Source organism: Falco biarmicus, chromosome 6 (assembly GCF_023638135.1).
Source record: "Falco biarmicus isolate bFalBia1 chromosome 6, bFalBia1.pri, whole genome shotgun sequence".
Taxonomy (NCBI): Eukaryota; Metazoa; Chordata; class Aves; order Falconiformes; family Falconidae; genus Falco; species Falco biarmicus.
In genome coordinates, this window is record NC_079293.1 from 58,420,213 (window position 1) to 58,434,003 (window position 13,791).

A 13,791-nucleotide genomic window follows, 5' to 3' on the forward strand; every position below is an offset into this window, starting at 1 on the left:
CAGTGGCCCTTTTTAAAAAATCAAGGTTAGAGAAAAAATGAAATTGTTTGACTCCATAGCATGTAATAGGAGCAAAGTCTGCTCAACAGGCTTCTATTGATATAGATAAGCAGAAGAAACACAAACATACATCTACAAGAAATCATTTTGCTCCTTGTAATTGTATCCTGGGAGCAGCAGGAACAAAGAGGAGCTCCACAGTTTCACCTCTCATAAATGCATGTCCTGCAATGGTCTAAAGCTATTTTTTTGACAGAAGTGCTTTTACAAGCCAACACACAAGTCAACGGAGAAGAGCTATACCCTCAGTGGTAACCAATTGCTCTGAGGATAGCTAATAACAATCTGCAATAAGAAAAAAAAAAAAAAAAAAAGGTTTATTTACCAATTGGGAGTTTTGCTTTTTTAATGCCTTAAGCTAAACTGTGAGGAAAAAAGTTCACAGTGATATTTTCAGAAGAAGGGATTTTTAAAGCTGCATTTCATGAGTCCTTTGTCTTTCAGGCATTTGCAAATTTTAGATCAAGAAGGATGGACAGAAAGCATGTTCTGGCTACAGTATAATAAGGCATTTTGGTTGAAATCAGCAAAAGCCAGCATAGCAGAGAGGTGATTTAAAAAAAAAAAAAAATCCATTTTGTATGTAATAAAGCTTTAGTACTTACAGCTGTCCTCTTCTTCAGTAATACATTTCACAACATAACAGGCATAGATGAAGCCCGCCAGCTGAAACAAAATGTAATAGCATTAGATATAAAGCAAATAGAATAGAAAAACAAGAGTTGGTTTTAGAAAAGCAACAACAGAAACAGAAATAACAAAATTCAGCAGATTCTGATGAGGTAATGATAATTTTTCACAACATTTTGGTAATTTTAATTGGAAATAGTGAGGGGAGTTTTGCATCTTTCTTGAAAAACACACCCTTCAATAAATCTTCCAAAAACTGATCAAAAATTTTCCATTACTGAATTGGCTTCCTTTTAATTATTCAAAACCAGGAAAACAAATGGCTGATTAGATGGATGGATTTTTAGCCACTGAAAATGTAAATATTTCTGTCAAAATCAGATTTGTTACCCAACAAAACCTGACCCTCTAGATGAACTCTGGTTTTTAGCAGAACCTTGCTAGCTAAACTGAGGATTAGTTCCGTGCACTTGTAAACTGTCTTTATAGTGATATTTTATCAACTGAAATTAGGGCTGCGGGTTAGTGGGACTTGTTCCCATATCTGCAATAGCCCTGAAGCCTCAAGACATATCTAGCACTTTGGATAGGTCTGGATGTGTTTACAGCAGTGTCTCATGCTTTAGCTGGCAAATTTGTATCTTGTTCACTTCATTCCTCTCCTCAGAGCATGCCCAGAAGTGGATTATAAACAGAAGCAACAGGATTTAATGAAAATGAGGATCTGGAGTCGTTCTCAAGTACTATGGCAGACTGCTTATCTGACACTATCACCTGAAAAAATAACAAAAGGGAATAAATGGTCAATATCACACATGCCACGGGCCAAGTATCATCTGAGTCCTCTGCCAGTCTCTCCACAAAGTTCTGTCATTGCTGAGAAGTTACGCCAGAAGCAACAGAACAGATACTGGAGCAGCAATATGTGCCATGTGTTGCCTGCTTTGCACAGCTTCCCTTACATGTAGGTCTGGAGAGTTTTCTCTACTGATTGCCAGCAAACCGTTTTTTATCCTGCAGCTCATCACTGAAGTTTGCATGGTAGGATCTCAAAGGAATTCAGGTTATTTGATCTCTTTGTAGTGAAAAGTGAGCCATAGTGTCAAAATGTTTTATTCTGTACAGGTCACCTCACAGAGGTCTTTTCATGAGCTGCAAACCCAAATACTGTAGACTTTTGGAATTAGTTCCTTATACAGATAATAAAAATGCCTAAAGGGTGCGGCCAGGACTGAGCTCTCTGTGTGCGTGGTGCAAAACCCATCATGTCCGGCTGAGGGAGATGATGATCTTAATTTCAGACAAAGTAATCAGACAGTAAAAGGGGTGAAATCCAAGAGAAGACTATGAATGCTGGTTAGTGCAAATGGATTTTTTTTTCCTCATTAATCCAAGGGACACCTACATTCACTGCAGTATTGTGGGTTCTTAGACGCCTTAATATTGCCCATATACATGAAATGCAAACAAATCCATTCTGTTTCCTAGTTCTGAGGCAGTGACTGCGCCTAATTTACTCCCGCTCTTACACAGATATTCCTAGTATTTCTGTCAGTTTTCTATGTAGAAAGCTCTCTATACCTATGAATGCTAGCTTCTAACATCTGTATGGGTGAGAGATGGTTAAATAAATAATAAAAAAAAATAGGCCAGCCCCAAGACTTTTCTGACCAGGACTTGATTTGAAGATCACACTGCAGCCAGCATAGATGTTGTCTGCTAAATGCTTAAGTTCCTGTTGGGAGCCCAGAAGCTGCATTACAACAGAACTAAATCATTAATTTTGTCATTTATTATAAATCTGCCTTATAGTGCTGCTGGGAAGATTTTACACCTGGGAAGGATGAAATATTCACTGCTGGACACAAAGAACACACTGTACCAAGAACAGTGGCATTCAGCTAATATCAGCATTTCATCTCTGTTTTATTGGACCACTCTTTCCTTTGGTTTCTTGGCTTACAGACGGGGCTAATTTGCTCCACTGACTTATGCCCTGCATAACCCCATTGACTTCAATGACATTACATGAGGTTTAATTCAGCAATGAATGAGGCCTGGAAAGGTTGTTCATAAATGATTCCATTCTTGGATGTGAACCTTGGCTTAATAGTTTCTCTGTTCTCTTTTTACAGACCATCAGATCTAAGATAGCTGAATAGTTGCATCTCTAGTAGGCCACAATGGTAAAGCTTTTCTTGCAATAAATTTCAATACTATCTGCTAAAACACCACAAATCCACATGTTAATAATTAAACTTTTCTCACAACATGCAGAAAAAAACTATTACAAACTGTGCTTGCAACTGATCTTTTAATTGTATTCAGTTGCATCCTCTAAATGTCTAGGGGACTCCTTTGATATACAAGTAAATCCTACAGCATTTCATCAGATGAACATGCTGATTAAAAGAGTGCCTTAAAGCTAGAAATTGTTCTGTCCTAAATACAAATAGAAGTTTCTTTCCCATGAGATAATCAGAGTTCATAACATAAACCTCCTTTTCTCCCACATTTATCCAACCCTTTGCTTGGTACACATAATAACTTTGTTTTAATTTGAACATCACATTAGTTTTTTGGTTTTTTTTTTCCCTTTTTTAACCAAGCAATTTCACACAATCACAGGATCACAGAATGGTCAGGGTCGGAAGGCACCTCTGGAGATCATCTAGTCCAGGCCTCTGCCAAAGCAGCTTCACCTGCAGCAGGTTGCACAGGGCCACGTCCAGGTGGGTTTTGAATGTCTCCAGAGCAGGAGGCTCCACAGCCTCTCTGGGCAGCCTGTGCCAGGGCTCTGTCACCCTCAGAGAAAAGTAGTTTTTCCTCCTGTTCAGAAGGAACTTCCTGTGCTGCAGTTTGTGCCCAGTGCCCCTTGTCCTGTCGCTGGGCACCACTGAAAAGAGCCGGGCCCCGTCCTCTTGACAACTGCCCTTGAGAAATTTATATGCTTTGATAAGATCCCCTCTGTGTTCTGCAGGCTAAACAGGTCCAGCTCTCCCAGCCTTTCCTCCTAAGAGAGATGCTCCAGTCCCCTCATCATCTCTGTAGCCCTCCACAGGACCCTCTCCAGCAGTTCCCCATCTCTCTTGAACTGGGGAGCCCAGAACTGGACACAGCACTCCAGATGTGGTGTCAGCAGGGCAGAGTAGCAGGGGAGGATCACCTCCCTGGACCTGCTGGCCACAGTCCTCCTGATACACCCCAGGATCTCACTGGCCTTCTTGGCCACGAGGACACACTGCTGGCTCATGGGCAACTTGCTGCCCACCAGGACTCCCTCTTCCGTCTCTGCAGAGCTGCCTTCCAGCACGCAGCCCCTACCTTGTACTGGTGTGTGGAGTTATTCCTCCCTATGTGCAGGACCTTACACTTGCCTTTGCTGAACTTCATGAGGTTCCTCTCCACCCAACTCTCTAACCTGTCCAGGTCTCACTGGATGGCAGTGCAGCCTTCTGGGCTGTCAGCCACTCATCCCAGTTTTGTATCATCAGTTAACTTGCTGAGGCTCAGTCCCTTCATCCAGGTCGTGGATGAATAAATTGAACAGGACTGGACCCAGCACTGACCCCTGGGGAACACCGCTGGCTACAGGACTTCATTGAGACTCTGCACCACTGATCAGAACCCTCTGAGCTCTACCATTCAGCCACCTCACTGTCCACTCACCTAACTTGCTTTTCCTGAGATTATCTATGAGGGTGTTATGGGAGACAGGGTCAAAAGCCTTGCTGAGATTAAGGTAGACAACATTCACCGCTCTCACCTCATCTACCCAGCCAGTCATTCCATCATAGAAGGCTATCAGATTGGTCAGGAATGATTTCTCCTTGGTAAATCCATATTGACTTTTTCATAACCTTCTTTTCCTCCACGTGCTTAGAGATGACCTCCAGGATGATCTGTTCCACCACCTTTCCAGGGATGGAGGTGAAACTGACTGGTTTGTAGTTTCCTGGGTCCTCCTTCTTGCCCTTTTTGAAGACTGGAGTGACATTGGCTTCCCTCCAGTCCTCAGGCACCTCTACTTCCCTCCATCACCTATTAAAGATGGGAGAATGGTTTGACAATAACATCTTCCAGCTCCGTCAGCACTTGGGGGGTGCATCCCGTCAAGGCCCATGGATTTGTGGGTGTCAAGTTTGCCTAAATGATCTCTAACTCAATGCTCATCAACCAAGAGAAAGTATTCTTTTTTCCAGACTTTGTCTCGTCTCCAGGGTCTGGGATTCCTGAGGGGTTGCCTGTATCCGTTCTGATTCAGTGATAGCCATTCAAAATTTGTCTTCTAATTGCATCAACAGCAAAGGGCATGCACTCGGAGCTGAAGTTCAGAGCCAAATGTGGTAGTTGTGGTAGTTTTTACTATGAGGATGCTCAATGGCCTGAGCCTATCGTGACTACAGAGGCCTCTGGGATGGAGACCAGGGATATGCCTCTTCCACAGTGGACTAGGACTTCCTGTAGGAAGGGTACAGCTCATCTATGCATGTAGCAGAGGTCTCTTGGGGACCAGTTAGCAAAATTTGATAATGAATTCCCACATGGGGGAAGGACTCTCACAAAATTTACCACCTTTTTTATAGTGCAAGATGTATTCTTTTGGCTTTGTTTCTCTAAGAAAAACACACTGCAACGTACCTATGTACAGCACAAAATACATAAAATAAATTCCAAACAAAACACTTTGCTGAACACAGTCCCCCCCCCTGGAGAGGAAGATGAGTTAAAAAAACCCAAACCCAAATGATAAAGGTTAGTCACATCACTTAATATATTCCTGGGAAGCCCCTGAATACAGCAGTGCTGAGTCTAGTGTGAGAATTGCATGGAGCAGAGTATTCCTGATTCAGTATCTCAGAAATATTTTTGTCTTATGTGAGAAGGAAGGGAATAAGTCCTCAGAGATAAAGAAGAGATGGAGCCTGACTGTCTCAGAAAATCAGTTTAATACTAGGAATGCCAGGTTTAAAACTCTTGTTGCTTTGCATCTCTCTCTTTTTTTTTTTTTTTTTGTTTTTTTGTTTGTTTGTTTTGTTTAATTAACTGAGCTTTCTTTTATAAACCATGTAGTGATAAAAAGAAATAAGTGCAATGAACAGAAGACCAGTTCTGGATCCCAGACACATCCAGATTAGCTGTCTACATCTGTCCCATTCACATTTTAATACTGCAGTACGGCCTCCAGAGGAGAAGGAACTGTTAACAGCACTCCTGTTCACTTATACTTATAGTGATTAGTGAGTGCATGTTTTTATGAACCTCATTTTCTGCAGCTTGAAAATATCTGCTTTTTACATCTTTCCTTGATACATCCATATGAGAGTATAAACGAACACTGCTCTTTCTAAAAGTCCCACAGTGGCCATCCCTGCACCATCTCCCTGGGTGTTACTTTGATGGCATCTGATGACCATTTTTGTTTGTGATGATCTCAAACACTTCTAAAATGGCTTTTATTTTATTTTGTTTTCCATCTAAAACACCTGGATAAAACCAGCATTCCTTCTGCCAAGTCAAAAATGAAGAGAAACAAAAGCCTAAAATAAATCAATAATATAACAGCACTACTGAAGGTTTGGCAATGAGATTAATTACAGAATTAAGTCAATGCATCTTAGTGACTTATTCTAGCCATATAAGGCAAACAAAAAAATAGACAGAACATTCCCTACCCAAGTCGGCAGTGTCCTGTTACACTGCTAGAGACTCTTAGCATATCCTGAGTTTCCTGTGAGTGTACTTCCACACTTGCTTAAAATGTCAAGTGCTGTGATCAAACTTAATCAGAATCGGTATTGATCAAAAGCCTGTCTTGCTATTTTTTCTCACTTCTTTTATGGAGATGAATGTTTTCTTACACTGCAAATAGCACCAGATTTGGGAAAAAGGCTGTTATATGAAACCCCATCATTCCTGGTCAAGGACCCCACCTTTCCCTCTTTTAAAGCAATATCTGTATAGATAATTATTAAGAGTTATCTTTATCAAGCCAGACAACACCTTAAACAAAACAATGGCAGCAAGGAAGAAACAAAACCTAAAAGTGGGTAAGATCTGAGTGGGATAAGGTGATGACGACAAGGATCATGATGAAGATGAATGAGTTAAGGGTTCTGGAAATAGCACGTGGTCTTGGCTTCGCTGAATAAGCATATTTTATTCTACAACTGGACATTTTCAGGAGAAATGGACAGTAGACTTAAACCCCACAAACCCATTGTGCGTTGCTATGGAAAGATGTATCTTCTGAAACAGCAGAGGCTTGTGTATTTACTTTTCATTATTAAGTTTTTGCAGGATTCTAGAAACCCTGTGGTTTTAAGAACTTAGCAAAAAATGGGCTATTTCAAGCAATAGTAATGCAGAATTACAGGGATGTTAATTTTGGCCCTGGAAACTGTATTACAAAGCTGTGATGCTACATGTCTACCAATGTGCAATTTACTCATATTTCTTAAGCTTTCAGGGGGCTGCACATACAAAGCCTTTGTAACGCTGTGCATTTAAGGAACAATGTTTCTTTAAAATGGGTTTTTGGAGGCTGGAGACACACACACACACACATTATGAGCATCTGAGGAAATGGAGAATTACTTTCTAGGAAGCTTCCAGTGCATTGATTCTCAGAAAAATCATACTCATTATTTAGCAGAAAAGGTGATACAAAGACCTTTCTCTCAGTATCTGTAGAATTAAGTCAGTGTCATGGGGGTTCTAAAGCTGCCCCCCGCATAAACCCTTTCAAGCATGATTTCACTGCCTGCAGCAGTGCTGCATCAGTGAGTGAACATCATTGCTAGAGTTTAATATAAAACTGCTATGTTCTGTGGAAACTACTCTGTTGAGGTATGCTTTTATTTGTGCTTACATTTAACATTATGAGAACTCTGTCATTCCTCCAAGTTTAACTATCTTTCATCATAAAAAGAGCATTGGAAAACTATTGATATCGAGCCAGATTCCTGATGGGGAATGTAGAATATGTGGCCCTGCAGTCATTATTATAGAGAATTAACTATCTCTGTGCTATCTGGAAAGAATAATTCATTATTATGTCCAAGTAGCTTTATTCTGTGCAATAAAATAATTATGAAAGAAATACAATGTTAAATTGTCATGTCCACAATAACATCTAGTGGACAATAATGAAATTTAAAATCAGATCAAAAGAAACCAAAGAAACCATAATTTCTAGCCTATGTAGTTGTCAAATTATTTTTCTTTCTTTTTTTAAGCTGAAAGATGACCCAGAGGTTTTCTTTTTTTTTTTTTTTTTTTTCTTTTTTTCTTTTTTTTTTTCAGCAGGCATGGTAAAAACATGAATCATAAATACAGATAAATCTAGACACATTGGAAAATAGAAGAGTGATAAAAAATGCATTTATTTCAATAGTGCATCATAATCTTTTTTATATCAGCTGTCTAGAAGGTGCTTAGCATAAAGTCTTTTTTTATTTCTCAGTGGACAATTCAATTTTCTGGAGATTTCATTTTCGTATAAGCATTTGAAGATCACCGTGAAGACCTGCTAGAATGCTTGTTTGAAATGCTGCTGGGTGCTTGAGAATGGCTCTGTCTTGTTCAGGGCAGCCGTTCCCTTAGCGACTTCCCTGGCAAGCTTTTTCACCTGATGAATTGAAGAGACCACAGGGGCACTGAAAATCACAGCACTGTGGCTTGTCAGATAAGAGCTGTGCAAACCTTTAACAATGGTAGAAAGCAAGAGATACTTACCTGTTTCGAAGCTGTATTACAGACACTTGGCTTGACCCAAATTTCCTGAAAGTTTAGTGAGACTTTTCTGCAAATATGACCTAAAACTTTCTAAAAATCTTCCCTCTTCCTAGGTATTTCTGAATGATTTATGCTTTTGATAACCACATGTTATTTGATGCTTTTTCCATGATTTCATCTAACAGCTAAAGAATAGGACATGCTTTTTTTCTGCTTCAGGCATCAAAGATAATCCAAAATTCAGGGGCTACCAGTCTATATGAGATGGAACTAGGGCCTGCTTATGGCTGACCTCTGTGTTAACTGAACTGCGGAGCATCTTGTAGATTCAGGCTCAGTGCTGAACTGTACATTACTGCTCCCACAGGTGAAGTGCCCCAGCTGGGACTTTGCTGGATTTCCTCAGGAAGATGAAGCAGGCGTATATCAAGGGTCTGAGGGGAGGTCACAGCAGGCTGACCTGTGTTGATCCCCAGATCCCAGCTTAGAGCTGGGAAGCCAGGAGCAACTTCTCCACCAGCTGCATTCAGCAGGTACTGGGTACAGCTCAAGTGTGCATTGCTCAGTGCAGGCTGAAGGCATTAGAGCTGCGAAAAAACCTGCCAAAAACTAGAGAGCTTTTAATTTTCTCTTTTCTGCCTTTGTAAAATTGTCTCTACTCTATCTTTTCTCACTTGATTAGGGTTAAAGGATATTTTTGGTTACATATTTTCATTAATTCCATCCATACTGAGTCTATGAGATGTCCTGAAAATGGAAAAGTCTGTCGCTCTGTTTTCTCTCATGGTGTAGCTCTGAAACTCAACTTGTCACTGTTAGAACAGAGCTCTGGCTGTACAGGGGTCAACAGTGTGTGGTGACTGCTGTTCACATCAAAAGGATTTAGCCATTAGAGCTGTGTAGATTGGGAGAAATCATCCCATTTATTTTTCAAACAAGGCCAGCTGCCTCTATCTACTCGGCAACAGCAAAACAACAAAACAAAGAATGAGGCTGAAACAAAAAAAACCCTAAAGTAAAAGGCTTTAAAATACATATCACCGTGGTGATTCTGTTAATAATAAGAATCGGTTATTAAAGCAAAAGTATATATGTGTCTGTATGTGTGCTTTGCTCTGAAGGTTTTATAGCAAGAAAACTTCTATGGAGAAAACACTTTGGACCTTTTTCCCCTCTTGTCTTCAGGGAATACTTGGAATGGTTTAATCATCTGGCTTTGGTATCTGACTGCCTTTGGCAGCAGTAGCTTTTCTTATCATTATGTCTAACCGTGTGTCACCGTTTCCAGACAGCCATAGGATTAGGATAAGAAAAATTGGTTCTTTGCGCTGCAGATCTAACAAAGCCATGGACTGCTCACAGCCCACCAAATGAATGCCTAGCATTTTAAATTGAACTGCATTAGAAGAAACAGTTGATTATAAATGCTACTTACTGTTTTAAGGGGCAGTAGGAAAAAAATGCATATTTGAAGTTTGTGCAGATTGTATAGGGAGAAATATTTTGATAGTACAAGAGAACTCTGAATTCGTGACAAACAAACACATATGAGTGCTTCTGTTCAGTGAAAACCCATCCTTCCATGTTGAGGCATCCATATGGCAAATGAACCTTGGTGATGTGAGTGTGAGCACTGGGCTCTCAGATCTGGGAAGCAAGTATTCAGAAAGTGAGTAGAGGGTGAGAAAGGGACTGAGGTGTTGTATGTCTGCCAGTTTCTCAGAATTGTGACCAACCATGAAAACTGAGCAGAGTAAAATTTGTTCAGACAGGTATCACAGGTAATTTGCTCTTCTCCATTATTACATGTGAAATTAAGCTAGAGCAATGCTGTCACATAAGCGGTAAGAGCCAGAACATTTAATCGGAGGCAAGAAAGACTTTCCAATAACAACTGACTCTTTCCCTGTGATGCTATTTATTTTCCCTGTGATGAATTGCTGTTTATTTGAAGGCTCTGATGGTGGCCATAGGGTCAGGAAGCTGGTACATGACAGCTTTGGCTCTACGCTGGCTTCATGGTGGTGGTCATGGTGCAACAGCTGAATAATGCTCTGATCAAAGTGCTCCTATGATGGCTGGTGACGGTGGTGTTGACAAGGCAGAATGATGGATGGTCTGCCAGCTCGGCTGAAGCAGCTCTTCATCTTCAGCAGCCAGAAAAGTCAAGTTCATTACTTTAACTTACAACCAAATAAGGCATTCGCAGGAAAAGCTTTAGATGGTGTGATCTAGATGAATATGGCTTGAAATGATAAAACCTGAGCATTGATTGATTGTTCAAATACAGTAATAGTAATTCAGAAGCCCAGTGGGAGTTGTGGACTAACAGCAGAGGAATAGACAGATTTCTTGGACAGTGCCATCAACAACAGAGCTGCCGGGAAGGTGACTAAAAGTCAGGGGGAAGCTTTGCCTGTGTTCTTTGGCTGTCTGTGCCCATGCACAAGATGGGAAGGCAGGATATCGGACAGGGTAGCCCCTCTCTCTGGCAATGCGTGCAAGGAAGGTGAGGAAGAATGAACTTATCTTAACTAAATAGCTCCCTCAGGCCTCATGCCCTGGAATAATGAAAGAAAGGTATTAGTGAAAATACAAAGCAGTCTGCATGGGGTGCTTCACATGATTGCATCTCCCTAGGTTCCATACATCTAGCAAATTCATTGCTTAGCACAAACATTTTGCTCTAGATGCACAATATAACAGCACCAAGTGTCAGGGGGAGGTTTCAAGGTCAATAAAACCTCTTCCTGTGGCATCTAATGTTTAGAGTAACTGAACTCAGCTCATGTTTCAATGCTATTTTTCCGCTCAGCATTAGCCTACCGCAGGCTTTTTCCACCTTTGTAATCTATAATAAAAGATATGTTTCAGTGCTACCTTTCCCATTCAGCAAAATCAGCTAAGCAGGCTTCAAAAAGCAAATGCCAAAGCTCTTTTTGAAACCCTTCCTGCAAAAGGAGAACTGCTGGAGAGTTTAAAGGAATATCACACCATGCAGCCTAGGCTGGTATGAAGAGAGATTACCCTCTAGAGCCTCCAAGCGGAAGGACGGTTTAGATTCCATGGCCAAAGGCACCTTTCCCCTTACAACCCTTGTGCTGAAAGGCAGGGGATCACTCCCTTGTTTATTCAGCATAAGAAATAGTGATCTCCTTGCCACGAATGGAAATAGCTTGATGGCAAAGGTCCCAGTCACTGCCCGGGGTGACAAAATACATATGAAAAAATTCTGCACTGTGTGTGACCAAAAAACCCCTGGTTCTTTTAGCTGAAGATTCCAGTAATATCATATTGCAAGGTATTTGGGGAGAATGATGAATTACAGAGAGAGAACATTCTCGGAAAGGCCGTGTCCTCAGAGTGCGTGCCTCATTGCAGAGAGTTAAGTGGATGAGTTATATCTTACAGTTTATGAACCTTGTTAATATAATGCAGTACCTGGGAGTGTGCCAGCCATAGTGATCAAGGAAGTCTAAATTAGACCTCTGCCACTGACAGACATCAGATGCCCATTTGAAACTAAATGTTTCATCTGAACCGGGCATGTCTCTTGCTATCCTTTAAAGTAGTGATCATCAGCTTGAAGCTCTGAAACTCTGTGTGGCTCTCAGTAGCCAGCACACACCTCTCCCCTAGGTCTCAGTAAGATGCTTTTTAACATGCTGTTGCAGAAGCTGTTCTGGTAAGAAAGGCCACAAACGACAACAGCACTTTAACATGTTAGTTTTCATGAAAAATGTGAGGTTTGTGGGCTTTTTAACCCATGTGTGGTGAAGACTGCAGCTCTGTCACCTTTTCCAGGCACAGGTCATTCAGGACAACCCATCCAGTGGCAGATTGGGATGCCTTGGCCCCTGCAGGAGAGGTGAGGGAAAGCTGATGCACCAGCAGAGGAGGACAGTCTCCATCCAGCCTCCACACTGGCAATAAACTGCATGAAGTGAGAGAAAAGGCCATAGCCCTTCTCCTTCTGCTCTGGCAGCAGCACACACAGTAGCCACCATGCTGGTACAGCAGCTGTGTTCCTTCTTTGTGCCTGAAAATGCTCTGCCTTTCTCCTTGCCTCCAGAAGCTCCCACTTCTGTGGTGCAAAGCCACAGTATTCCCTAACTGAAGCTTCAAAACAGCACAATCAAGTTGGCATTTATTTTTTTTTTCTTAGCAAATCTGTAAAATGGAGATAATAGTGCCTGTTTCACCAGGGCATTGTGAGATTCCAGTCATTGTTATGACTTTTGGGTTGAAATTTTGGATGGAAAGCATGAAAAGTGCTACAGCTATATATTCTATTTTATTTGTTATTAATGCACTATATTAGAGTGCTCTGCAATGTATAACAGCAATGTATTAATGCTTTATTTTAAATATTTTTTATATTTAACTTTTCTATTCCAATTTTTTATAGGGTAATTTTTTTTTTTTTAATTCTCAGACTTAGCTCCGGCAAAGAATTAATTTTTGGTAGGTAGAGATTTGGTGATATTGACTTGAACAGATGCACCAAGTCTTTGAAAAATGAAGTACAATGTTATATCCCACTGAGGTCAGAGGAGAAATGATTCTTAGATGTCTGGGTCTCCTACATCACCGATTCATTGCCAGAATTGAGAAGTATGACCTTATTTCATCTGGTTGTATTGTCTTGGCAGAATAAAAGGCAGGGAGGATAATTTAATTGGCGAGACATAAGAGAATGCAATAAAACACTGTGCAATGATGTCCAACTTGCACAATCATCTTTGAATACAGCCAAGCTGTGCAGCTGCATAGCACCAATAAACATAGCATAAAGCCAAAGCATGTCATATTTAACAACAGTTTTTTTCCCCTGGTTTCTTATATATTCACAGTAAATGGACAAAGTTCTATTGATATCTTCAAAAGTTAATGAAAGAGGTATAAGAGTTTTAGGGAAAGTGTGCATAGTATTGAGTTAAACCTCTCAGAAGAAGGAACAAAAATTTCTGTTGTCGCAGGTCAGTTCTAATCATGTTTCCAGTTCAAGAGCTTTCTCACCTGTAATATTTTCTAAGATGTAGCCTATTTTCAAATATCCAGATACATGATGCTAATCAGCAGCAAACAAATTGTACCTTCTAAGGAGGCATCAGGAGAATGTTCCAAAAGAAGATGAAAAACAATTGCAATATAATGTACTGTAGTATTGCTTGGAGAAAAATTAAAAGTACCTGAAGGTATAAAATACGCTGTCAGAGGTGAAGGAATAGTTGCCAGGACAGGTGGAAAAAAGAGATCAGGTGCTTGCTTAGGTGCACACAGGAATGCCAATCTGCCCTTCATTTTTTACTGGTGCCCTAATGGTAGAATATATAATCTAATGTGAATAGGAGAATGTTGGGA

General features: G+C 40.6%; 1 protein-coding gene across 1 annotated transcript in view; it reads right to left on the bottom strand.

Annotated features, from left to right (window-relative positions):
• NKAIN2 (sodium/potassium transporting ATPase interacting 2) overlaps nt 1-13,791 on the bottom strand; it is a 572,965-nt gene that overhangs the window by 26,087 nt on the left and 533,087 nt on the right. The window contains exon 5 of the mRNA XM_056344570.1: nt 666-726. Coding sequence (XP_056200545.1) covers nt 666-726 — 61 coding nt within the window. The remainder of the gene's footprint in view (nt 1-665; nt 727-13,791) is intronic.